The sequence below is a fragment of the Stigmatopora argus genome, chromosome 4 (genome assembly GCF_051989625.1).
Source record: "Stigmatopora argus isolate UIUO_Sarg chromosome 4, RoL_Sarg_1.0, whole genome shotgun sequence".
NCBI classification, from domain to species: domain Eukaryota; kingdom Metazoa; phylum Chordata; class Actinopteri; order Syngnathiformes; family Syngnathidae; genus Stigmatopora; species Stigmatopora argus.
The window spans coordinates 14,737,801-14,765,328 of record NC_135390.1 but is presented as its reverse complement, the minus strand read 5'-3'; the positions used below and the strand labels follow the sequence as shown (position 1 = coordinate 14,765,328).

General features: G+C 40.9%; 3 protein-coding genes across 9 annotated transcripts in view; 2 read left to right on the top strand and 1 right to left on the bottom strand.

The window, feature by feature from the left end:
- Window positions 1-765: 765 nt before the first annotated feature.
- Window positions 766-11,553, top strand: ca14 (carbonic anhydrase XIV). 5 transcript variants are annotated; one of them, XM_077599765.1, is made up of 13 exons: window positions 766-964; window positions 1,170-1,193; window positions 5,079-5,258; window positions 5,325-5,470; window positions 5,770-5,865; window positions 5,935-6,001; window positions 6,097-6,254; window positions 6,912-7,038; window positions 8,576-8,599; window positions 8,666-8,750; window positions 8,834-8,875; window positions 10,513-10,566; window positions 10,879-11,553. In XM_077599765.1, exons 1-13 carry the CDS (start codon window positions 862-864, stop codon window positions 10,985-10,987), a joined length of 1,215 nt encoding a protein of 404 aa, XP_077455891.1. In that variant the 5' UTR covers window positions 766-861; the 3' UTR covers window positions 10,988-11,553. The 5 variants fall into 5 exon arrangements, with proteins under 5 accessions (XP_077455891.1, XP_077455893.1, XP_077455892.1 ...); XM_077599769.1 differs by having other exon boundaries at window positions 768-964; window positions 8,834-8,867; XM_077599767.1 differs by lacking the exon at window positions 10,513-10,566.
- A 1,928-nt stretch (window positions 11,554-13,481) lies between these two features.
- LOC144073732 (angiogenin-2-like) overlaps window positions 13,482-27,528 on the bottom strand; it is a 49,488-nt gene continuing 35,441 nt past the window's right edge. For 2 of the 3 annotated variants that reach the window (XM_077599776.1, XM_077599777.1), the window contains 2 exons: window positions 25,978-26,131; window positions 13,482-14,302 (listed from right to left, as the gene is read on the bottom strand). In XM_077599776.1, coding sequence (XP_077455902.1) covers window positions 13,700-14,290 — 591 coding nt within the window. In that variant the 5' untranslated portion in view covers window positions 14,291-14,302; window positions 25,978-26,131 and the 3' untranslated portion in view covers window positions 13,482-13,699. Of the gene's footprint in view, window positions 14,303-14,505; window positions 14,645-25,977; window positions 26,132-27,528 lie in introns of those variants that run through there. The other variant, XM_077599775.1, reaches the window with a different exon arrangement.
- crabp2a (cellular retinoic acid binding protein 2, a) lies at window positions 20,786-26,648 on the top strand. The gene is made up of 4 exons (XM_077599778.1): window positions 20,786-21,037; window positions 24,593-24,771; window positions 26,018-26,134; window positions 26,239-26,648. Exons 1-4 carry the CDS (start codon window positions 20,956-20,958, stop codon window positions 26,287-26,289), a joined length of 429 nt encoding a protein of 142 aa, XP_077455904.1. The 5' UTR covers window positions 20,786-20,955; the 3' UTR covers window positions 26,290-26,648.

Here is a 27,528-nt window from a genome sequence, read left to right as displayed (position 1 = left end):
AAGTGAGAATTTTCCTTAATTTAATAATAAAATAATAATTTAAACCCATAGAGACTTAGATTTCATATAATAAGTGGCATCATATTTTGGGTTATGTGGGCCACAATATTAACATTTTGTATAGAAGTGTGACCCACATGACCCAAAATATGATCTGATCTCCACTATTGTAATGATAAAAAAATACATTATTTTAATACATTTCTAGCAATTAATAAATAGATGTACATTAATAATAAGATGAATAAAAGCAAAAGTCATAAAATTCACATACACACTGGTTATGACCCCCAATAACACTCTAAAATTTATTTTCTAAATTGAACACCATTGAAAACAATCAGTGCCATTGACAGCGATTGACGCCAATCCTTATATTACTAGTAATATAGGAATGGTTTCAACTAAGAACTCTGACAGTAAATTATCATGTCACATTGCCATTGACGACGAGAGAAGTCCAATCCATTTTGACTGGGCGCCGTCAATGACAGCCATTAATAAACAAAAGGCCTGGTCAGGAATTATGTCTTGTTTCAGTGGCACTGAAACCATAACCGGATTATGATCGCCCTCCCAGTCAAATTGGACGTCTGTCTCCGTCATTGGCATCAACTAAGTATCTGCTTTGTGCTGCCGACTCTCCATTTTGGCTCCCTCACTTCAGCACCTGTTCAATGAAAACAAAAAGCACTGCCCATTGCCTATTCTACCGAGCTGTGGCAGGTGGGTTCGTTGTACCCGGCTGGTCTCCCCCTTCGCTCTCTCTCTCTTTCTCTCTCTCTTAGTCTCTCTCACTTTGTGTCCCTTTCTGTCCCCCCTCGCTCTCTCACTTCACTCTTCATCCCTCCGTCCACTGTTATGCGTTTTACTGTATTGTGTGTGGGGGCAAGGAGGGCTAACATGGAGTTTGTGGCTCTTTTCGTGCTTCTTTTGATTCCCGGCCTCCATTGGACAGTTGGCGGTAAGAATTTCATTAACATAATAATCAAAGATAGCATTTTTTTTGCGGGACGGGGATATTTATAAAAGTGTTGCTTAAAGATGTTATTTACAATAGCAGCGGTATCATGGTAAAATCCATCAAGTTTGAGTAGCTTTTGTGATATTTCTATGTTTCATGATTTTATCCCAAGTTTAAGGAGTTCTCCATTTTTTTCTCTCTCCAGAGGACACGAGCTGGACCTACACTGGTAAGTTATAAAATACATCTGTTTAGATGAGATAGTTTGTTGGTTGTCTTAAAGCTCATCTTTTAAATTAAGGTTGGATTAAATCATTGACATAAGCAAAATTATACTAACATGTCAGTTCAATTATAGCACAGCATTCTTGCTAGTTATCACACGACAATTAATTGATTTTTTTTACATGGTCCAGTATCCACATTTCTGCAATGAATGACTTTTTACTTTTCAATAATAGTTTCTCCGAGATTTTATTCCTTAGAATAGAACTTCTAAAATACATAGTTCAAATAAGTTGATAAACGTCAGATATTATATTCATCTGAAGACTACCCAAAATGGCAAGTCACCCCCCACCCCCTTGCGTCATTACCTCTTGCCTTTTCTCCCTCTGTTTCCCCTCTCGGTGTGTATTAGTTACAGTTGGGCAAGCTGGCGCTCACACAGAGATGATGGAGGGCCGAGGGAGGTGGCGAGGAGGAAGCGTTCGGGCCCCAAAGCCAAGCGAGGGAGACAAGTGCACAAGGATGACAGTGACAGGCCAGAGAGAGGGACGGAGGGACGGAGGGATGGAGGGACGGAGGGTGGGAGATGGGACGGGCTGAAGCATACCCAATTGTGTCCCGTATTGTTACGCAGCACAATAAACACACAGGTTATTGTGCTGCGGACCCACACTGACCGGGCCTGTACGGCGGACAATGGCACAGTGGGCATGAATGGGCCGCACTCCCAGCATGTGTTCAGGGAGAGTCGCGGCAATGTACAGCGCGTACGTGATAGTACCAGACGCTAACTGGTGTCTATTCAACTTGGTAAAGAATCTCAGTGGAGCCCGACATGTTTGTAGTGCCGTGTTGAATGCGCGTACAGTTTAAATGAACTGCATTGAAATTGGTCCCGTGTGACAGGACTCGGCCTATCAAATGGTTCATTCAGAGGAGGGCTGAGAGTGGAGCAAGTGGGGGTGCACAAGGCAGGCGGGGAAGAAAAAAGTTTGGAATAATGTTTACTTTGAGCTGCTACGGTTGTTGTTTTGAAAAGAGTGATGAAAAATAGGAACAAAGTTATGCTAGTTTTGAGCTTTTCCACACACTGCAACAACAAGACATGCAAAAGCCTCACGTCTCCATCTTCTACCAAAATATTCAATTAGCATAGAATCTGTTACCTCAGTGGCTCATGAAAGATAAAATAAAATAAAGCTTTTTACCCTATCAAGCTTAATGTCCAGTTCTATCTAACAGGGTGGAAATATTTGTCTCAAAGCAGAGGAGCAAAATGACTGGCAACAGGATGACCTGTCAGGTCATTTACAACACTCGTGGTCCGAGACAAAAGTCTGGCACAGTCTATGTCATTCAGATTGGTGCCGGTTGACCTGTACAACTTTGCAATGGGATTTCTGATCCTTTACAGTTGAACCGAGTCGCTGCCTTTGACAGCCTCAGACTTATTCACAATGATACTCGCGCTAAGGATCATGCAGAAAACCTTAATACTACTCGATGAACACAACAAATTTGGGGCAGATTGTTAGCCACATGCCACTCAACTAGATTCAGCAACTCAGAAATCCTTTACAATGACATGATTTTGTTGAGATGCAGAAGAGTTCTAAAAACAGTGACCATAAAAGGAAACCTTGAAAGGGTGTCACTGGAACACTAATTCAGACTCGCTCAGAGTTAAGAAGCTTTAATTCTATTCACAAACGTCGCAAAGACCGAGGCACTGCAATTTTTGAATAAGGCTCGCTGGAATTACTATGTTAAAAGAACTGTAATTATTACATTTATTTCAGTCCTGCTCACCATTACTGACATTCCATAATCTTTACAATAACCTAAATTCTAATTAGAAATGACACTATTGGCAGCCAAAAGTATTTAAACACATAACATAGAACACCCAACACACACACACACACACACACACACACACACACACACACACACACACTCACACGCACACACACGTAAAATTAGCTGTAAGTGTTGTCTTAAAAGAACTGGAATGATTATCTATATTTCTGTCCTGCTCACCATTATTGACACCCCATAATTGTTTTGCATAATCTTTTCAATAAATTATAACTTGTAATGTACCACATTTACATAACAATTTTTTTTAGATAAATTGGCAGTACAAAGTATTTTAATAAATCAAATCCACCTCACTTTATTAATTTTTCCCATAAATATATTCCAAATAATGTATTACTTTATGGGTACAAAAACATTGAGCAGGACTTAGCTTTGCACTTAAATGTAGCACAAAAAGTAAAGTAAAGTAAAATATAGCGGAGTAAAAAACTGCACATAAATACTTTTTAACTGTTATATAAAATTTGAGCTAAAGACATTTTAAACAAACTTTTCTAAAACCTAAAATGCAAATACTTTGAGCTTATAAACGACATATATATAACCAAACCGCAGCATATAATACTTATAAAGGCCTCACTTTATTTGCATGGCAATACTTTGACAATGACAACGCTTGTGTGCTGACCTAAAATTAATTCTTTAGGGCGAGAAAAATATATTTGGGAGTGCATCACAATGCATCTTATGCTATTTTTTATTCTATTTAATTGAATATGCCTGGATTTTGGCTTGTTTGGGATTGTGCAAAGCGGTGTGACGACTGGTCTTGCATGTGTGGACATTAACTGAAATAGCGAATTGGTTTAAAAGAAGAAAGTGGGAAATAGTATGTTCAGACGGTCCAGTGCCGTTTTTTTAGCATACGTGAATCTCCGCGTGTGTGCCCATGTGGCTTTGTTGTTGGTGCATTGAGGGTGTTTGGAGTGGTGGTCCAACACAGAGGGTCAGAATTGTCGGCCTCTGGTCACCATGGATACCTCCATGACGACGTGTGGTGGTGCTGCATGGCTTGCTTTTGAAGTTGCCTCATCACGCTGCGGTGGGCAAATAGGGGGCGAGATTTGAGATGGAAGGTTGTGTGTTTGGGGGGGTCGCTTGTTTACATCATTCACGTTTGCGCTACCCTCGTGCGGTGCATGTAAAAAATAAATTGTAAAAAATTCGCAAGGTATGTAGCGCTCATTGCTTCTTTTTTATGTTGGTGTTTGCAAACAGCATTCCTGCAATTGAAATTCAGTTTTTGCCTCATGATTGTTTCACACACTTTCTTTTCTTTTCTTTCTTTCTTTTTCTTTCTGTCAAAATGCAATTAGACATGGCTTGCCCAGTTTATTTTCATTCAGAGTACTTCATTTCTTATTCGCGCTCATATTTTTCTTTCATTTTAAATTAGTTTTAAGTGTATTTGAAGAAGTAGTTCTCCAGCTATTCATTTGGTGTATATTTTAATATAAAAGGTTACATTTCCTAATCTTTTCAGGCTAGCTTGCATTATTTTCATTAAAAAAAGAAAAGAAAACAGCTCAAAGCATCTGAAATGTAATGTTAATAAGCGTATGCAGTATATTATCATGTATGCTCAAGACTGTGTTTTATCTAAAGTAAAAATTATACAATTAACTAGTGAGGTTGTATTAAAAAAATACACAAACATTATGTCAGAAAGGACTAATTGAAGAACATTAGTTAAAAAAAGGATGAGGCCAAAATAAGAGAGAAAATACACATGCTTTTGCTACCTCGGTGTCAATCATGCATTTACTGTCTTATTTGTTTCATTAGACTTGTTGCATTTTCATTTTGAAATGTAGTTGCGAAATCATTTTGAAATAGTTATCACTGCATACTAGTCCTTTAAATATTTCTTATGTGCAATATTCTTTAAATTTCTTCCTCTTCGAAACGTGCTGTAAATTTTGACAATGTACAAAATACTTTGTCTTTGCAGCTCATGAATCACAAAAATGCACCTAACCGTCTTTTTCTATCTTCCTTCCTGCAGGAATGGTGGGTCAGTCTGAGTGGTCAGACTATTTCCCCGAGTGCGGTGGTACCTCTCAGTCCCCCGTCGAAGTGGTGACCACCCAGACCAAATATGACCCCAGTCTGACCCCCCTCACGCCGCTGGGCTACGGTCAGCACGGCAACAAACCCTTTTCGCTGTATAATAATGGACACACAGGTAAAAATAGCAGCACTCTCTTGTGAAACTAGTGTCTGACTAAATGTGAATTCCATTTACTTCCAGCTGTAATCGAGCTGCCTGACTGGATGAGCCTGGGTGGGCTCCCCTGGCTCTTCTCAGCTGTACAAATGCACCTCCACTGGGGCAGCGGTGGTCCGAAAATCGGAGGGAGTGAACACATCATCAACGGGCAGAGTGCAGAGGCAGAGGTGAAATTTTAGTTGTATCTGGCCTGTTTGCTCTGTTTGCAAGGTGTGAAACAAAAACATGAGGAAATAAAATTAAAACCTTTCCATTTTCCAATATAAACAAATGATTGCTGTATGCTGTCTTCTGACTTTTTGTCCATTTGTCATTGTCTGGCCAACTAAAATTTCCTCAGTGGTGAGCAGGTGGCGGTCAGAAATGGAAATATGGCAAATCAAATAAATAATAAAGTGTCATGAGCCCAATTCAGTAGTGTGAAAATGGAAAAAGTGATAATATTGTTCTTCCCTCCTCACTTTAGCTACATATTGTGCACTACAACTCGGAGCTCTACCCCAATATGTCCGTCGCAATGACGCAGCGGGACGGACTCGCTGTCCTAGGAATTCTCATTGTGGTATTGTCAAGCTAACACTGAACATAAACACGCAAATTCTACATGGGATTTTTAAGTTATGTTCTTCAGACAGGTGACGAGACCAACCCGGCATTTAACAACATTATCAACTTCCTGGGCCGCATCAGGCATGCAAGTATGTTCAAGAGCTGCCAATATATATATTTATATATATACACACACACAAGTATAAATAAAAGATATTATCATTGTTTTGCTTTCCATTCACAGACCAAAAAGTGTTTATACCAGCCTTTGACGTGCAGTCACTGCTCCCCGATGATCTGGGACGCTATTATCGTTACAATGGCTCCCTAACGACACCACCTTGCTACCAAAGCGTTGTCTGGACACTTTTTCACGAGAGGGTCGAAATCTCCAAGGCTCAGGTGAGGCTTTTTAACTGGGACGGGAGAAAAATAGATACATTCTTTGCAGGAGTGAAGTAACTGTGAGCTGGGACTTGAAAATATACATCGTCATAGCAACAGTACTGATCAGAGCCCAAAATGGAGTGTTGCCTGAAACCCAAGATTTAACACCGACCAGTGTGGTCTCACCCTCGGGGACTTCAGGCTTAAAAGATTTTGGGTCCTGCATACTTCAAAGAAAACGTGATTGGTTGATTTCTCTGTCTCTCACCAACACACACACTCACACACAAACACAAACACACTTTGGCCTTCCCTCTGATTCACCAAGTCCTAACCAATAAATGAGCCAGCTTACTGGGTCTTGTTAGACGTTGACCATTCTGACTAAGAAAAAGGGAAACGTATTAATGTACTTAACACACAAACTCATTTACTTAAATTGATATTTTAAATTATTTTTTATATGTATATATATATAGTATTAAATGAATTACTTGTATAATACTTATTTTTAAATGGTCCAGCTTTTCTTAGTCCTCTGGATATATGGTGACTTTTTTTTTGGACATGACTTAAAAAATAATAATAATAAAATAAATTAAAAAAAAAAAAAAGCTTTAATATTGGAGTGTGGCAGGAGATTATATTCACTCTACTGACTGCTCTCTGCAGCTACTGAGGATGGAGACCCTATTGTACTCCAGCGAGGCTGGAAATCCAGATCGGATGCTACTACAAGACAACTACCGCTCCACGCAGCCTCTCAACCACAGGATGGTCTTTGCATCCTTCACTGCAGGTGAAAAATGACTACTAATGCATATAGCAGAGGTTTAATTGCACTACTTGTTGACATATTTTAAAGCAGGGGTGTCAGACCCGGGTTGGTTCGCAGGCCGCGTTAACGTCAACTCGATTTCATGTGGGCCGGACCATTTTAGATATAATATTTAGATTTTTTTAAATAAATGGATTAAAAGAACTGGATTAAAAGACCTGAATATTCAGTTTTTATAGATCTAAAACAATGTTTATTTTAGCTTTTTTAAAATCAATTTTTAGATTTTACAAAATGATTTTTGAACTAAAAACACAGAAAAAATTGATGAAAAAATTACAATTATTGATTTAAAAGGGGGAAAATCAGGAAATTTAATATACATCTATACTCTTCATTTTAATTTGATCCTAAAACAGAAAGTCGGCACTCATGATTTACCGGGCCACAAAATGATGCGGCGGGCCAGATTTGGCCCCCGGGCCGCCACTTTGGCACTTTTTAAAGCAAATCTTGAATTAGGGTTTATTTTGTTAGTTGAATAGGCCCGATCTGGCCGAAACATTAGTGTTATCTTTTTTCAACGAAATAGTTCTTACTAAATATTGAAATACACTTTAGTTTTCTAAACAGTAATGAACCATTGATGTTGACGTACTAATTGGGGGTGTCACAATTTTTTTTTATAGAAATGAAATAAAGATACATACAGATACATTCATTGATTGGGCACTAATTTGAATAGTTTGATGTTAAATCATAAAAATGAAAGCTGTATTATTTTAATTTGGTCAAATAGATTTTTAAATCAATACTAATTAATTCTATAATAATTAAAAATAAAATTAAATGTTAAACCGGGTTTCGCTACACAACCCTAATATGAAATTTCTAAAAGGTCCTTAAATTGAATTGAAACAAATTGGATCATGGCAGACTTTGTAATAGCTGTAAAAATTGTATTGCTGTCCAAAGAATTAATACTGCATTATGATGAAAAGAAGGAATCAACACCCATGAAGAAAAGATAAAAAAAATGTTTTAGGCACTAAATGAATCAAATTCTACATCTGCGTTTGGGTCGATGATGATGCTCTAACTTTGTTACTTTAGACCTTGTACTGCTTTCTTAATGGTCAACATGTACTATCAAAGCTCATAATGAGCTGTATATGAAAGGAAAGGCAATGAAATACTGCTCATAAATATGAAAGATTTCTCAGTGAGGAAGTAGAGGAAGGGTTGCAAAAAGCCGGGAAGAAGAGCGGCGTTTGTTTGCGAGCCGATTAGAAAAAAGGGGATTTTGTCAAAGTGTAACACTGACTTCTTTGTTTGCACAACTGAGAAAAGTAGAGAGGAAAAAAGGGGGAAAGGGAGATGTGAAAAAGCGGAGGCAGAATTGCAGACAAAAGGAACAGAATTTGTGTTGGGCTCATTGTGGAGAGGATTTGAAGTGGAAGGCTCGATCATCAGCAATGAGAGCGCCGAACTCTGAGCAGATAAAGCCTTGCGTCTTATGTGACTCTAATGACTCATTCCTATTCTTTGTCCACCGTAGAGTCCGGCAAGGAGCTCACTTCGGGTAAGTGGCACCTCATTGTGTTTGCCGGGTTTCCCGCTTGAGGTTTGGAGGACTTTTTGTGCGTAGGCGAGGTCACCGCCATCGTGATCGGAGTCATGTGCGGCTGCGTGGGCCTGGCCGTCATCGTCCGCTTCATCGTCAAGACCGTGCGGTAAGACGCCGTTGCCGAGTGGGCTCGCCGGATGGGCTCTCAAAATATCTTCCCGTTGCTTCAACTTTCCCGTCTCTCGGCAGATTTTTCACTCTCCTCCACCGTGAAACAGTCGCGGTAAACAGGTGGCGCTCATCCCCGACAAGGAGACGGCTAGCGCTGATTTATTGTGCTGTTTCTAACCACCCCTTTGCATTTAGAAGCTTCCTTCAGCGCTGTTTCAGAATGAGTGATGTAAACCAGGGGTGTCAAACCTAAGGCCGGGGGGTCCGAATACCCCCCAAAGTCATCAGGAAATGAACCAAAATTTACAGGAAGTGACCCGCAAGGGCCTTAAAACTAACTCATTGCGTGGAATTGACAACAATAGACGTTCAATAAACTCAAACGGGGAAAACTGGCTTGAGTGGGCGGGGCAAATGAACGTATGCCGTCAATGAGTTAACTTATTTGGACAAATATAAAGCATGAGAGACTAATTGCCTTGCATGTGGCCGCTAACCAAACTGAGTTTGACCCCCCTGACGTAAACAATGTGCTATGGAAATACGATATAGAGTAAACGTGACAATTAGATTCCAACCAATGACTACCACCTATTCAACAGCTCTATTCAAGTTTTGGGACCGTGCCAGCAACATTTACGTTGAAATTCCTTTAGAAAGGGACAGTCTTTACTGGTCGCTTCAAGTTCCCAATGTTTCTCTAAAACAGGGATGCTCGAACAAAAGCCATTCTTTGCACTTCCACAAAATTATTTTATACTTTTTGGCCGTCATTTTCAAAACCTCGTCATTCCCCGGACCTCATGAAAATACACCGTAGCATTTGTAAAAGTAAGAAAATACAAAATAGGACTTCTTTTTCATAAAATGACAACTTTTTGACCACATTCCAAACATTCAGAGTAATGGACAAACCATAATTACTGAAACTATTTTCAAGAACAAACATAATTTTAGCTTGTAACTCCAAAATTGATTTGATAATATCGGTCGGAATATTAAAAACAAGCGTCAATATTTCACAACCAAGTGGTCAACAACATCTGCGTTGTTTATTGGATGGCGATTGACGCAAGTGTTATCACTCATCCCATTTATATAGTAGTCAGAGTACAAGGGCGCTGATCCACAACAAGAGTTTGACCTGTCAAATCTGGAGCACGAGGAATCTCTCACACTAATGATGGCTGCATTCCATTGGGCTAAACTCCTTTCAGCACTCTGATAAAATGCATTTCACCAGTGTTGTGATTTACACCTGCGCCAAAAGTTAATATTAGCGTAATGCGCTATGCCGGTAGCCAAAAAGTGACATGGACATTGGAATTCTTTGTGTTGGTTGGCCTCTAATAAATAAATTCAGTCAATATGTAATCCGCTTGGTGGTTTTAAAACCATGAAAGTGAAAAACAAGAGAAAGCGAGCCTGAGATTAGCGCTGGAGATAATCTGATCCTCTTTGCACTGCTGCAATAACACCGGTCTTGCCCAATACTTGGGCGCCACTCTCCTAATTACTGATTTGAATGAAAAGAAGCTGCATGTGGCCCCTTGGTACGTATGGAGCTGCTAATCAAATTTGCTTGGTAAAATAATTGCACCTTAATTTTGTTGTCAGTGTTTGTACGGATAACAAAATCCCTTCCATATGTAAAAACCCCAAAAACAAAAAAAAACTACCCTCTGATCTAATACAATCAATTGTGACTGATGATACTTTGTTCTTTAATCCAATTGATGATTTGTCACTGTTTTCAGCTCTACCTCTAGCTGGGACGTCCTAACCAATCACCGGCCAGCTCCGATGCAAAGGTTGATCCAAACAGTCAAAATGATTCCTTTTGAATTCCAAAACTTTCTTCAACTTGACTTTAGCCACGCATGAACTTTGATTTATCTTCTTTGCCTAATACTCCAAAAAAATCACAGCTACCAGTAACCCTTATTCATTCACTTATTTTCTGTACCACTTCATCTCTAATAATCCTTCATCTTCTCCTCCATGAAATGCCATCACAAAGTCCACCAACTTCTCCTCTCATTCTTTGTTAAAGAAGGACCTCTCTTGACCAAACCTTCAAACTACACTGACACCTGGCATGACTCTTCCTCGTGCCGTTTCAGGATGAAGGAGCCCGAGAAAGCAAAAGAGAAACAACAAGAGATGGTTCTTAACTCCACTTCTCAAGCAGAAAAGAAAGAAGAGAGATCATCTCCACAAACCGAGCCATAGCCAGAGATAAATTGAAACATGTTGGGACTCATCCGTTACAGGAAAATCCAGTTTTCTATTAAATTGAGGGAAGGAAGGAAATAATGAGGGCCTACATTGAATGACGTCTCTAGTTTGCACAGAAAGCACTTAAATATGTCATTTTGCTGTGTTTGATGTGTTGTATGACTGCAATGTCTGACGTTTGAATTGTTCGTGTAAATACTTTGTACAGTTTTTGTTTTCTTCTGATTTAGCTGTTTTCATCATATCCATCCTGCCTTCAAGCACAAGTACACTGCACTGAATGAAATGGTGATGTGATACATTCACACCCAATGTATTATTGTATTGCTCAGGGATCTGAGCACTGGAGTAAAATGTCTCCCTACAGCAACAAAGCCTTATGATTTTCATACAAGGTCAAAGGTTAGAGCGTCTGCCTCTGTCCATTTGGCACATTGAAATATGAAGTTTTACTGTCAACTGAATATGACTTATTTTGAAGTATCTCGTCGGAATTGTCAAGGTCACTTGGAATGTTGATGTATTTTCAACATGGGTAATGCAATAAAATGAAAAAAGCACTTTTGATGCCTCATTTGATTTCAATTATTCAGGTTTTTCTTGATGAAAATACTGTTCTTCAATGTAGTAGCGTCTGTTTTTTATCGTGACCGGACGTTTCGTCGAAAGACGTTTGGTCCCCGGACGTTTGGTCCCCGGACGTTTGGTCGACCGGACGTTTGGTCGACCGGACGTTTGGTAGAACGGACGTTTGGTAGAACGGACGTTTGGTAGAACGGACGTTTGGTAGAACGGACGTTTGGTCGCCGGGTTCGCTCGCTGTCAAATTATGACAGAGTTTACTGTTGATATTTTGATATTAGATATTTAGATATTAAACTGACCCTCTCTCTCATGATTATAATTTTGAGAGCTGGTTTCAACAGTAACAACCCGGCGACCAAACGTCCGTTCTACCAAACGTCCGGTCGACCAAACGTCCGGTCGACCAAACGTCCGGGGACCAAACGTCTTTCGACCAAACGTCCGAGTACCGTTTTTTATTCCAAGACAAAATAACACTACAACATAAAAAAAGTTTACCATTGCATACTATGCTCCAACAACTTTTAATTTGGTTGTGTGGAGGTGATGCATGTCAAAGTCTGGAGAAAAAAATGCTCCAGATCATTTTTTTAGATCAGCAATTTAAACAGATCACAGATTTCCCACACTTACAACACCAGTTTTCCATTTATCAGAAAGAGTGTGGAATACCTTAGCATGGGAAGTTTTTCCATGACTCAAGAGATGTCCATCTTGCAGACGCTTGTATTACTCATGTTGTTTTTGTTCCTTTGGTAAGCGCCTCGGCACTCTGAGCTTTTAATGCTCATTTGTCACAAGTCGCTCTACACAAGCAGAAAGACAAAAAAGCGAGCGTTAAGACTGCAAAACGTTTGCCACTTTGCCATGTGGATATCCAAAATAAATGAACCTTAGGACTCGGTGGGTTCTTGTTGCAAAGGGGGTCAAATGTGTAAAGAAAGGAAATAAAAGTTGACAAGTTGAGAGAGGGAAAGCTGAGAAGAAATGAAGGTGTCCGTTCCCATAGTTCAAATCTTAATTTGAGTTTACTGCATTTGTTTCCAAGAACCCTCCCCACTTTGTTAAAATTGCACGGCTGCTTTTTATTGTGTTGCCACTGCTTTTCTTCATAGGCCCTGCGCTTCATGCACCCCCTCCGCCTTACTTCTCACTCGGCACTCATTCTTTTGCTTTTCCTCAATAATTTTCTGACACTTCTCCTTTTACCGCGACCACATTTGACCCTCCTGAAATTGAAATATTTATGTTTCTGGATCTACAAAACGTTGAAAGGTCAGGAAATGCCAATCAGATAGACAGGCTTGTACTTTTGGTTATTTTAAAGATAGGAATCCATTTTTTTCTTTTAAATATTATTTCCGGTGGAAGTTTAAACAAAAAAAGGAACACTATTCACACAGTAAGGTATTTAATTGAACCACATAGCTGGCAAAAGTCAGTTAGCATAAAGCTAATAAAAGTAGCGGTAGCTAGGCCTAGTATTCACTTTAAGCAACGTCCCGTCACAAGAGCATGAGTGCCCTCTAGTGTACACACATGCAGAGATGAATACATTTTGAGTTTGATTTATGTATTTAGTAAAGGGACAGTACATTTTAATGAACATATACATATTCATGTTAATTAACATATATATGTAAATCTGTAAGATTATAGCCAAAGGCTGATTTCCATCTTTAGTTCCTTGTGCAGGTTGAAGATAAAAATTAATAAGGCATAAAAAGTCATTTTTATGTTTTGAGGCTTAAAAAATGAATAGCTCAATAAAAAATAATGAGCAACAAAGGCCATTAATGGAAGGATATTAGCACCTCTCTTCTGTCATCTTGTGATGGCTGATTGAAGAGGCAAGTTTTCACATACATAAGTAAACCTTATGGGAAAAAAATGAGAACTGCAGTTTAGTTGCAGGGGCATTATACCCCAATTCCCTTTTTATTTCTTGTCATGGTAAAATAGAACAGCAGCGAAATCTCTCATGAAATGATCAACCTAAGCATCTTAAAAGCACAGCCATAAATGCCCACTTAAAACGCATCATTTATTTGTGGGGTTAAACTTTAATACAGATCATGCATTTGGCATGAGATTGAAACAAAGATATATTCAGTGATGGACTCAATAAAAATAGGCATACATAAAGACAAACACAGATGCCAACCAGCACATCTGGGTTGTTTTCAAACGAGATGCGTGGCCTTTAATATCTGGATCCAGGCAGCCTTTTGCATTGTTGCTGGGCCTCGCGTCTTTGGGGTTTCCCTCAAAGTGGACTGGCAGGCACTGGTTTTCCAGCACCTCACAGGCCAGGATCAGATGTTTGCTTTCCCGGACGATGTTCTTGATCCCGCAAGTGCCGTGGTCGCTCCTGACTGTGACGAAGGAGAAGGGCTCCTGGCTGATGCACAGGTTGTCCTTGTAAGTCTTCCCGCCCCTGTTGGAGCACACGGCCCTGATCCTGTCCAGGTCTTTTGGATCCAGAAAGGACTGGGTGGGTCTATCGCAGCCCCCGTTGTTCTTGATATAGTTTCTCCACTCGCTGGAATCTAGAGAGGCGGGGAGGCCCGAGCGGACGTGACGCTTGATGAACGTGTTGTAGCCGTTGTTCCATTTGGAGCGCTGGCAGGGAGCGTCGTTTCTTGCCTGGGCACGAGGAGCCAACAGGATGTAGGCGGCGGCCACAATGAATACAAACCCGTGAGTAGCCATTACCCGACGGCCCTGGAGTGAAACAAATGCCTTCACATCAGCGAGAGCAAACTGGGGTTTTTACAGCACTGCGTCGGCGCTTTAGCGAGGCTTGTCGCTCCTGCCCCACGCCAACGAACACGAGTGAAAAGCACAGCTGTCTGTGTTCCTCCTCATCATAAAAGCAGAAAAAAGAAGAAGTGGGAAAGCACTCCGATGCGCAACGGTCTCCGTACCTTGATATAGCAAGAGAGGAAAATTCTGCTTGGCTTCCAATGAGCCTAAAAGCTGCAGTTGTGGGAGATCTTGGGTGTTAGGTCTTCGCTTCAAGTTGTACATTTCCCGTCTGGGAGTCGGCGGGGGCGGGGATGGGGCTTGTCAGCTCGTAGCCTTACATAACCGGGGCGACATTGCAAACGTGCCCAGGCAGCGTGCAAATAGCAGTTCAACGGTCACCATGCAATTGTGGGATTGTTATGATGCAAAATCTACTGCAGACGTCATGGATCCATTATTCATAATGTCTTTTGATTCTGAATGGAAAGCTACAGCAAATACTGTGCCCCCTTTATGTTTTGTTCTTCTTCCGAAAAATCACTTTTGAACAGTATTTGGATGATATAATAGTAGGTTTAAAAAACACTAAAAGTAATGGTGTCCCTTAAGGATTTGAGAATTCTCATTGAAAATACATTTTCACAAACACCTAAAGTTTCTACTGTTAGTATGTCATACAATTTTCGTTTCAGGTTGACAGATGCCATTCACTTCCAAAGAATATTCATTTCAAACTTTGGAAGAATTTCATCGACTAACAAAAATCCCAGGACTTTAGACTTTGACTTGAGGAGAACAACAAAGTAAGTGAGATTGTGGAAAATGGATCAAATCTGTTTCTTATCCTACACAAACAAAATAAATTCCATATTCCAAACTGCATGTTTCGAAGCTGCGGTCCCATTTCAAATAGCTTTGAAGGCGAAACTTCCCCTTGCAAGCACATCATCTCACTGTCTACAAATTGATCACTTTCCTAAACAACAAAAAGCCCAATTACTGATCACTCTTTACCAGTTAATGATCTGGGGATTGTCTTACAACTCCCAGAGGAGTTCAAAACCTCCCACTGGTCCACGTGTAAATCACACAACATAGATACAGTCATCCGTCCTTGCTTGCACCGTCTGCCAGGAAATTCTGCCCATTTTTTCCCTCTAAGACCCAAAGGGCACTGATAATGACTTCCAGGAGTGGGGAGTATAGACTGGGTCAAGTTCACATCTGGGTTATGGGCTTGAGTGGTTTTATTAGAGGTCATCTAAATGATAAAGTGAAGACTGACACTCCAGCGTGACTTTATGAGCAGCTAAAAGCCGACATTTACAGGCTGAGAGCCGCTACTTGTCAAGACGCAAGTCTTATTAGAAGAGGTGAAAAAGGGAGCTTGGATAGAAAACACGGTAGAGGATGAACAGGGTCACTGGCGGGTGAAAATTGTGAGACGGGGGACAGGAAATAGGAAGTGATATGCTGTACAAGAGGAAAAAGGAGACATTTCATCCATGTGAGAGTGTCGATTCTTTCCTACTCTCACTTAGAAACATGACCTCATGAGAATGTTCAAGAGGTTACAAGTGCCACAATATGTTTGAAGTTGACCATTCTCCAGCCACGTATTTTGGCCAGACACGTGATTTTTTGTTTTTCTGGCTTGAACAGCCTGCACTTTATCACTGAAAGTCTCAGAAACTCTAGTTCCGACCTTTCACCTCTTTTATAAGGGAGTAGAGTTTTTGCTTATTTATTGCTTTTCCATCGGCTCACAAGCTACCCGATTGTATAAAGTCCAGCCAATCGGCATATCAAAGTTTCCCCGTCAGAAAAAAAACAAAACAGATTTCTTGGTTATAATCACCTCAGTTCATAAATCTGATTCTTCACTCATTGGCTGCCATTGATAAATATCCATTTCATTTGCAAGGGGTGCCGGAGCCCATCCCAGCTAACTCCAGGCAACACTTGCTGCTTTTGCTGGCACGATTTCCCCCCCAAAAATAGGATGTGAAATGCATGATTAGCTGAGATTGTCATGAAGTGAGACCAGTTCCCGTTCAGCCGACTTTAGAAAGGTTACCTTTGTTTGAAAGCAATTAGATTTTCACTGTGAACTCCACTGAGCACCTCTTGGTGTTTTTGTCCTTTAACGCCTGCACAAACAAGTCAAATGAGGCAAGTTTTGACTTTACCTTTTTTTTTACCTGAATGGGTTGCCAGCCAATTGCAGTGACTAAATGTTCAAATAATAGTTTTCAATCCAAAACAGTGCAAGTGTTTCCTTTGAAATAATTAGGGACAACCTGTCAGTGTAATACAATTTAATTCATGCTTGAGACTTTACTATTTCTTTTTTTTCTCTCTAAAAGCCACGTGCAGCGTTGATGCTGAAATTATGACTGATAAAAATAGCTCGGACTTCCACTGCCATTTGCCAATGAGTTCACGTTGAATCTGACCGTGACCGGAAGTTTGGTCGCCGGACTTTTGGTCGCCGGACGTTTGGTCGTGGACGTTTGGTCGCCCGGACCCAAACAACCGGCGACCAAACGTCCGGCGACCAAAAGTCCGGCGACAAAACAAGGTAAAAAACACGGTCTACGCACCAATAAAAGCCAACAATAGCCCTGAGCAGTTTCACTGAGCGGACGTGTGAGTGTATAAGAGTTTGTATGTACATGCGTTGTCCCTTTAAGAAGCTATGTCAGTCAGGGTCTTAACAAGTTCTCCAACAAAACACAATACAAGTACGGGAAATTTGAAGCTTTTCATTAGCCTAATAATTAATAGGGCATTAAGTATGACAAAACAATAATTCACAGTTTGTATTTAGGGAATTTGAGCAACAATTTTAAATGGTAATTATCAATAACCTTCCGGGCGACCAAACGTCCGGCGACCAAAAGTCCGGCGACCAAACGGCCGAGTACCGAATCTGATGGTGAGCAAACTAATAGAAGGTCCCAGAAGTGAAATGTGTTTGGCTTTCCCACAAAAAAAAGGAGTCTTTCTTTCCATATTTGTGGCCTTTTGGAGCACTCCATCTCTGACCCCAACTGTTTGATCTCCCTCCCTTCGCCGACTGACCCTAACATCCTTCACAGCACAACAATGCAGAAAGAAAATTGCTTCGTTTCCAATCGTCTGGCTCTCATCTGTGCTCTCGGTCCTCTCCCTATCGCTTTGCTCCTTCTCAACGTACTTGAGGAATGTGTCAGAGCGGCACAAAAGAACAAAAGCTTGACAGGGGGGAGGAGGAAGGATAGAAAAGTGGCAAGGGAGGGGAGCCGAGAGAAAGTGGCGTGAGGTAAAGGAGGGAGCGAAGCGAGAAACAGGAGGGAAAGGTTGAGGGGTGCCGCTCACGGTTGAGTGGGCCTGAATGCGGAACGGCTCTTTGTCATCACGTGCTGACATGCAGCATCACACACACATTTCAGAGCTCTTTATCAAGCCCACCCCACAGCGCACACACACACAAGATGGCCAAACCTATCATTATGTGCTACAATCCAGCCATTTGTTTGATCCATGTGTTGGCACGTCACGGTCATATGCTTTATAGTCCGCCTCCCGTAATGAACATGAATCTTCCTGATCGTGGACAGTCGCGCATTGTGACTTTGCGGGTTCATCCGTCACTCTCAAAAGATCAATCCCCACTTTCGGAGGGCAGCCCCATGAGACAGAGCGCCAGGGCCGCCGCAAAAAAAGACAGAATGATGCCGGGGTGGATATAAATGGGCCCGTCCGAGTGTTAAATAGAAGCGTGCTTTCAGTTTTTGAATGAGGGGATTCAATATTGTCCGTGCAAATTCAACCGTGAGGTTATACGCAGGTGCAAAGGGGAAATAAAAAGGGGAAATGGATTGACGTTGCAAGTTACAGTTCTGTAATGGTTCCACAGCTGGTGTTTAGAAAAATGTCATTTTAAATTTAGGAATAAAATGTGTAATGTCATTTACAAGTTTAAGGGAAAGATAGCACATTTCTCGTGTGGACCCCAGAGGAAAGAAGGTTTTAATGAAGCAGAAAAAGCACAATATTTCTTTTTTCTGAGGTGAAATTGAAAAGAAAATGTAAATGAAAGCCACATTTTCTCAAAAGTAGCTGCCCAACGTGGGGCTTTCATTTTTATTTAATAAGGGTATGATTTAATACGCCATCATTCTCCTTTTGCATTAAGTAATGCACTGTCTTGTATATTACTATTATTATTACTTCTATTTTATTATTCTACGTATGTACATGGGGATAAAAGACAGCACAAAATTCAAAGCATTACAATACAAAATCTAACAATAAATTTGCAAATATTAAATCTCACTTCCATGAAAAAAGCAGAAGGAAAAAATAGGTTATTTTAGTCAATGAGTCTTCAACAGGAACCGAAAAAAAAATCAATGTGTTTATTTGGATTTCACCCCTAAGAGTCAACGCCTTCGTGATCAATCACCCAATCCCCCCACTACCGGCGCAAGGATGCATGGATTTGTCGCGCACCATCATTTCTCGGGACGGAGCACCTCATCCAACCCTGTCCATACCTTATATGGTGTCATTGTCCCTACTTATGGTGTCTAGTGTACTACTTTTCACGTGTTTTTCTATTTCCCTGTACCCGCCATTCTTCTAACATTGAAGGGGGGGTGAATGACTACATTTTTTTTCCCACCCTTCCCATTGTTGCCTTCACTAGCAAGTCAGTAGGCAGCCTGGTCTGCATCCCTCCAATGTAGAATGTGACATTATATCTAACTGTCCGATCATTAATAGCTGTCATTTTCGCATAATACGATTTCTATTCTCAGTAAAAGAATTTTTAATCATGCCAAATGCTTGACATCAACACTACTATTCTTGTAACTTTTATACTTTTGACTTTTGTGGCAATTCTGCTTTAATTAATGACAGCATTGAAGTGCGCTTGACTTAAACCAGACTCGCTGATGGTGTGCAAAGGTGCAGGAATTCGCACACGTCTGTGAGTAAAAACGCATGTCTTCAATTATCCAATTATTGATCTGTAACTCTTCTTTATTACTCCTTGCGTGTGTTGACTGACATGGAGCCACGGCATGCTTTTGTAGCGAGGAACCATGACGGGCCCGCTCCCCCGCTTTCCTATCCCCTCCAAAGTCGCCCGGGTTACCCAGCGCTAATTCGCCGTGCAGTGTAGCGGATGGGATCATCCATCAAGAGTCAATAGTTAACGTCGGCTTTGTATCGCCGCCATCCATCATCTGCGTTGTGTGTGTGTGTGTGTTGGGCGCGCGTGTTCCGAGTCGGCCTACCTCCCACCCCGCGGGCCCCTGACCCCGCACCGCAGGCCCGTCTCCTCCTCCTCCCCCTTTCGCTTCTCTTCCGTTCCCTCAGCGGGAGGGTGGGGGGCAAAGCCATGTCGACCTACGTCAATCCCACCTCTTTTTTTTTCTTTTTTAATTTCCTTTTCTAGCAGCCCCCCCTCTGACGCGGCGGTTCCACGTGAAATGATTATTTGGGAGTGCAGGGCAAAATCTGTATCCCATTACAGTCGCTTTTATTTTTATGGCAGCAACAGGAGGATCAGGAGGTGAACTTGGCCTTCCCCTTTCTCTCCCTCGTCATTTGCACCCCATTCTATGTTATATCTATTCATCACACATCATGCTCAATTGTTGCAGATTCCATAGAAAGGAAGAAACTATCTGGAAAAGATTATAAACTAACATTGAGGATTGTTTACTGCTGCCAACAGGGGGCGTGATTTGGTCAATGCACCGTGGAAATATGAGCAAATATCATATGAGGTTAGATGTCGGTTGTGAGCCAATGGGTTGGACGTCTCTGCCGACCATTTTAACCCTTTATAGAGCCCTCACAGTGACGGTGATATACGTCCAATTTATTTTGAATGGGAGAAGCTGGAAATTGGATTAGGCATCTAGCCAGGGGCGGATTGCAGGGGGGAGGGACGGTAGGATTTTAACAAATGTTGATGAAATTATATTACTTTTCAACAACTAGTCAGGGTGCCGGAGCTGGACCAAAAATAATCGCTTACCCTAAAAAGGGTTACGAACAGGTTGCACCACATGACGATAAAGTCAACAGGAGCATATTTTCTCATGGCTTATCATTAAGTTCAAATATGCAATGATTTCACTGCATACTCAAAATAGTTTTTTTTTTCCAATTCAATATCCAGTCTTTGTCAAAGTTCATTTGGTCCAAGATGTTTGTAAATATGTCAAAAATGTAGTGATTTGGGAGAATTTTACTGGAGCATTTGAAAAATCTCCTGCCCCAAGTTGGTAGTCAATCATTTATGGCGCATACTCGGCTTTAAACTATCTATCTAAAAGTACATGATGTCTATAGATCCATGCCTGTAATCTGCATGTGCGCGGGGCGTGACCGTATCAATAAGAGGCGTGGCCATACCCCTCCAGAGTACTCCCCTTTATTTCCCGCAGCGCAATTGCATTTCATTTGCGCCGGCGCACATTCAGGGGACACTAGCAAAGCCCAGGCAGGAACGAGTTCCACCAGAAAGTCCCAGTTAGGTGCGAACCCATTCGGCAGTCCAGCCAAGAAAAAAAAAGACCCGATCACCAACACCCCCCTCATCGCATTCAACCATCCCGCAGCCGAACATGGAGCGTAAAATCCCGGACTTCTCCGGCACTTGGGAGATGAAGAGTTCCGAGAACTTTGAGGAGCTCTTAAAAGTGTTGGGTGAGTGATGGAAAGATCTTCCACTAAAAAAAAAAAGTCGTTTGTAGGTCACATCTTCGTTTTCTGGGCACCTAGAGAGGATCGGCCTCTTTTACGCACGGGCAGGGGGTCTTTGTCATTCTGTGGACGGGCGAAAAATTCAAGTGCCTCGGCTGGCCCCTCGCCGGCGTCATCTAAACACCCCCGGGGTTAGGCAGCCGGAACACAATAGAGACAAACGGCGGCACATCTGTCTGTGCCACGGATTTGGGATTGTGTGGCTGTGCGCACTTGAATGGGCGCGCCATGACGCGGTTTACAGTGCGGGAGTGCGGGACATTTTCGGGGGTGATCGAGGGGGACGCAAAAAGGGGGGAAAGCACCTGCTCTTCGCTAGGCTTTCTTTCAGCCTGAGCGAGATCGTTTGAGCGAGTGCGCGCGTCCAATCTTTGAGCTGAAGATAGACGATGCGCGCGTCCAGTCATTGAGATGAAGATGGACGATGCGCGCTTTTGTTCATGGCAATTCAATGACTTGGTGGAGGAAATAAATGAAGACGAGGTATTGGACTAGCACGTCTGATTCGTAGCTTTCAGGAGCAGGGTTCGATTCTTGAGTCTGGGTTGCTATACGCCAGGGGTAGGGAATCTATGGCTCGAGAGCCATGTGTGGCTCTTTTGATGGGTGTATATGGCTCTCCGCTAACCTGTGGTAAAATATGGGAACCGCTGGTGAGAGACCTAAGTCCCGAACACACCAATGGGAGCGTCACGCCGGCAATGTGGCGCCGACACTATCTCTAGCACCTTTTTAATCATAATTTTTCTTCATTAGACTCTTCTGCATGCATACTCTAATTGATAATCATTGATTAGCAACAGTGAAAAATGTACTCAAAAGAATTCAGAGACTTTTTTTACTTCCAAAGTGGTGAAATGATTAATAAATTGCACACATTTCATGTATTTTTACTTTTAAATTATTAGTATGGCTCTCAAGGAATAATGTTTGAAAATATGAATTGTTTATGGCTCTCTTCGTCAAAAAGGTTCCCGGCCCCTGCTATATGCCAATCTTCCTTCAGTTTATATTAAGTCTCTCGAGTATTTATATGTGCAAAAAAGTGATTAAATGTTCAAAAACATTGTACTCATAGGCTTGGCTATTGAGACTTTACATGAATTTGCAAATAAATTAACTGAGTTTATTTTCATCACAATAAAATCAATCAACTATGAAATAATTTTTAAAAAATGTGGCTGGTATTAACGGCAATAGACATGATCTGGATTGGATGCCTGTTGTCGTTAATGGGCTTTGAATTGATTTTTTTTTAACCAACTACCACAGCACTATGAACACAAACGGGGCTTGTTGCGAATGAATTAAATAGTTGCTTGAAAAATTTGATTGTGTAAATCAAATCAGGCTATCAAGTAATGAAAAAGTTAACCCAGATTCGATCTTGGTGGAAGACCACCCCCATCTGCATCAGGGTGTGAGAAGCGCAGCTGGATGCGACCTGTCAGCAGCCAGCGTTTCGCCATTTCCCTCTATCCCTCACTGCCTCGCCTCCATCCAAAGGCTTCCTCTGCCGCCTGATCTCTGACCCTCTGGCTCGGTCGCTGTGCGAGCGCGCACCCTCGCGAGGCCAGATCTGTTTGCGTTGGAGCCGTTTGGGTGTCTAAAAGTCAGCTTGTGTGCAATCTGGAGCAGTTACTTGAGAAGCCCCCTCCTCCCTTCCCCCCCATTGCCTCCCAAAGGCCCCCCACTTGGCTTTTAGGTAGACGCAGACGAGACACAGGGGTCAGTTCATGTCTGCGGCTCAGCTTGCTCCTTAAAATAAACCCACATTGTCAGGAAAGGGACATCTCACTTGAGCTGTGACTTTAGGAGAATCTTGACATGATTGGCAGGATGTACAGCTTTAATCATATGAAAGAAGGATATCTTTTGCAATGAAGTGTATCTTTGGGGGCTTTTTGGTTAAAGCCGTTTCTGGCACAAATTACTGTGATAACAAAACCTTTGGAATAACTGTGGAAGCGCGGCTTTTATTAAAATTCAGTTCAGTTGTATTTAACTTGGTAGAGCAATTCATTATTTTTTTCTCACAATTTTCTCTTTTTTTAGAGACAAATTCTATTATTTATGAACTATATATCTACACGCAATGCATTTTGAAAATTGAGGCCAATTTTTAAGAATCGGAAAAGTCTGACTATTAGAAGTGGGAACCTCTGGGTACCCCCTAAAATTATAGGTTTTGCGATATAAGGTTCACAGTAAACATTATCTCACCATGATTATTATGATATTCTAAAGTACACCTATCAAAAAGGAAATCAAGATATTCCTAAATGGAAAGATGACCAACGTTTCGTTTTACCCTTTCATTTATACAATCTGTCAAAAATAATTTTCTTCCTCTCGGACTACAAAAATATTGCTAATCGGGATACAAAGTATATTGACATCGCACCATATTGTGAGCTATAGTCTCATTCCTATTCATTGCATAAATGAAGCCTTGCATGCAAATTTATTTGAATGTAAAAAGTAAAACTATAGTACTAAAACTAATATTTGTCACATGCCACATAAGAGAAAAGAAGGAAACTCCAGCTGATAAAGTGACAATGCACGTACTGTACACGCAGTGTGGATATCCTGGTGCACTGTGAATGACTGGGCATTTCTTAGCGTGTATATATTTACTCTTGCTGACAGGTGGGAATGCGTGAGAGGTGGGAAACCCAACTGGAAAGCAGACGGACATACGCACGGAAAACAAGCACAAGCTTCCCCTCAGACATTTTCAAATGACGTATTTATTCTAAATGCAAAGGCACCGCAGCGAGCGATAAGAAAAGTAATACCTGCGGTGGAAAGAAGGTTGTGAGCGCACCAACTCGATGTGTTTGTGCGTGCAAAGAGGATTTGGAAAAGGGCCGATGCACATGTTTTGGCCATGCTTTGTCATATGACCTCACTATTTCCTTTCTCATCGTTAACGGACAAAATGTTAGAGAGATTCCGCCCACGCACTTTGCAACATGAGTTTGTTTAATTCGCTGCCGTCTTGCTTTGACACAAGAGTCATCTGTTCTCTTGACCCGAGTGCACTCTTCTTTGGAATAGACTGAATGGGAATATTCATTCGCTTACACTGGTTATGCAAGTCTTTACTTTGTACATTTTGGCCTTTGTTTGAACTTGACGATCAAAATGATGACTAATATGAAAAGGGCAAGAACACGCAGACACACAAAGAGAAGATATTACGGCCATTAACATCAGAGACTTGGGTCAAAAATCAAAGAGGTTTTTCAATTGCGCTTTTTGACACATTTTCGACAGCCCTATTACTATTTCGAAAAGCACGCTACATCAATTTTAGAAGCCAAACTAAGGGAAAAAAATGAGGTAAGGGTTTCTTCACAAAATCATCAAAACTTGAAACAAACATCTGTGCTTTCAGCAAATTTTGTCAATATTATGCTAGATTGCGTGATGGCCGTCCAATGCCTTAATAAGGCTCAACAAACGGGCTAACTTCACTCCTGTGTCTTACAGGTGTAAACGTGATGCTGCGCAAGATCGCGTGTAAAGCAGCGTCCAAGCCCTTGGTGGAGATCATGCAGGACGGCGAGACCCTGTCCATTAAGACCTCCACCACCGTCCGGACCACCCACATCACTTTCACTGTGGGACAGGAGTTCAACGAGAGCACGGTGGACGGACGCCCCTGCACGGTATTCAGGAGAGCATTCTTACATTCTCTTGCCATCAAATCACAGCAGTGATGGGCGTGTGGAGAACGAGCTGTCCATATTGAATCAATCTGTTTGATTTGGCCCAACAGCACATCTCCACCCATGGCTCGGTCTCCAAAGGCATATTGCATGCTTTTTTTCCAAGCCCTTTCAACTTGTTTGTCTCCGTTGGTTTGTCTGTCTCCAGGGTAAACACGCAATCAGTGTTTGTGTCACTGCGATAACAATGAGCGCATCCAAAGTTATTACCTAACGACGCCTTGCTTGTTCCTCTTTGTCTCTCGAGGAGCCAACACTCAAAATCAACCTCCCCTGTTTGTTTGACTCACTTGATTACAAAATTGACCGTAAAGCAAAATGGACAATAGAACAGGTGTCAAACAAGATCCAAACCACAAAACCTAACCAGTGGGAACAAACAAAGCAATACTTCTGTCACAAAACTGAAACACTAAAATATTTCTTTTTTTTTTTTACATTTTGTATTTACAACATCCTTTTTTCCTTTAAGTATTACTGTAAAAAGGGAGCAAAAAACTAAAGGAAAACCATAGATAGAAACCACTCAATGATGGTTTATAAATGAGGTCAAGTAAAGTATGCTTTGTTTGGCTTATGTTTAAGTATAATATGACTTTCAAAGTCTAAAATGTATCGACTGTGCTTCTTAAACTGGGAGTAACACATGTTATTTAATAAGTAGATTTTTAAGTACAGTTCAGATGTGTTAAATGTGATCGCATTAACATTTTATGTTCAGGAATAGTATTTTTTTAAACAATTTTTGCTTTTTTGGTGCAAAGATATTTAATCTTTTACCTAAAAGTATTAATATTCGTCGTTTGTCATGTATGATATGATGTTTACACTTTAGCCTTAGATATCTTGAGTCATTGTTTTCTTTTTTTGTAAAATGTGGACTTCAAGGAGTGATATAAAAATGTGTGAAAATGTTTCACTAAAATTTAGGAAGAACTTCAAATTTTATTATGTTTTGGTAATTTAGCATCCAAACACAGCTTGCGGACATCACACTTTGGATCACTTATATGATCCAAATTGTGATGTCAACATATGAGGATGCCACGTCTCAATTATATTAGTTAAAGAGTGTTCTATAAAGGGTTAAGTTAAAGTGCTGAACCTTGGATTAACAACTTCATAAAATCACCTAATGAAGATTACCTTATCAAGCCATCTCGTGTTTGTTTCTCTCAATGCTCAGAGTTTCCCACGTTGGGAGACCGACAGCAAAATCAGATGCGAGCAGACTCTGCAGAAGGGGGAGGGGCCCAAAACCTCCTGGACCCGTGAGATAACCAACGATGGAAAACTCATCCTGGTAAAGAGAGAGGGGGGGAAGAAAAAAGAAAAAAAAATATTGGCCTATTTTCTGAGGAATTTGAAATCAATTCAGACTGACAGTCTGCTTTCAACACTTTTCAGACCATGGGAGCAGATGACGTGGTGTGCACCAGAGTCTACGAACGACAATGAACAAGAGCACTTCTCACTTTCCATCCATCTACGTCACCTGTGCTATTTTTCTATTCCAATAGCTGCGCCGTGAACTTAGTAGAAAAAAAAGCATATTTTCTTTTGTCTTAGCCTTGCACACTTTTAACCTTTTTCTGGCTCTCATCAAAATATTTTGGACTTAACGTATATCAATGCATTGTATGATAGACGTGCGGCGTTTTTAATTTGCCGTGTGTGTCCAATGTGTATCTTGGCCCCTTGCTAACATTTTCTATTTCATTTGATATTTATTACCACACGACAGTACAGCCAAGGTTTTGACTTTGTGTTCACTCATTTGACATTTTCTACATAAAACAATAAAGAAGCAACTTTGACTTTGTAGTTGTAGAATTTTTGCACCTTTCAGGTCTCCTCTGTCTTATTTTAGGCTTCAACTGTTTCCTGTGAGAATAACTACTCGTCCCAATTCAAAGTTTGAACAATTTTTACAAATATTTAAATTAGATTGTTGACAATGCAGTGTCGATGTAAACTGCTCTGTTTTGAAATCAGTGGAGCCAGACTTACACAGTGGCAGTGAAAGAATGATGTGGGAGGACACAAAATACATATTTCCTTTAAAAGTTAAGGTGTTTAAAGAGTGTTTTATTGATTTTGCGGAATTTATATAAGACTGCAGAACATCTGCTTACGTTTAAAAGACAGCCAATGATGTTAAATATTATTTACAGCATTGTTCATGCTGTTGTAAAAGGTTTTCTGGCAGTTCAATCTTTGGAGTTATTGTTTTCCACAGCAGTAGCTAAAGAGATTTTTTTTTTTTACTATTAACAAAGAAATTACAAGGGGAAAAATCTTCAAGGACATAACTAATGAATCTAATGGAAGGAGAAACAGAGTAATCTGATAACATGTTGTGACCTTGTGTCCTCTTAAATCCTCTTCTGAACAAAGCCAGATGGTCTAGAATCTAGTTCTACTTGAGATCAACTCTAATTAGTTAACAACAATCTGCTATATTTATTAGGTTGTCGCCATTCGCACAAGGTAAATGTGTTCAAACAGCCTAAATCCTTTTAAAGAGTTGAAGAACCATTTACATCAGGACGTTACCTGGCAACAGCCTCATTAGAAAGATGCGAAGTAATGAAGTATTTATTGACCTTTTTCAGACCCAAAGCATATCTTCATAGCATACCTCCAAACAAAAGCTTGAATTCTAAAAATATTGATCTCATCATCATATAGTCACCC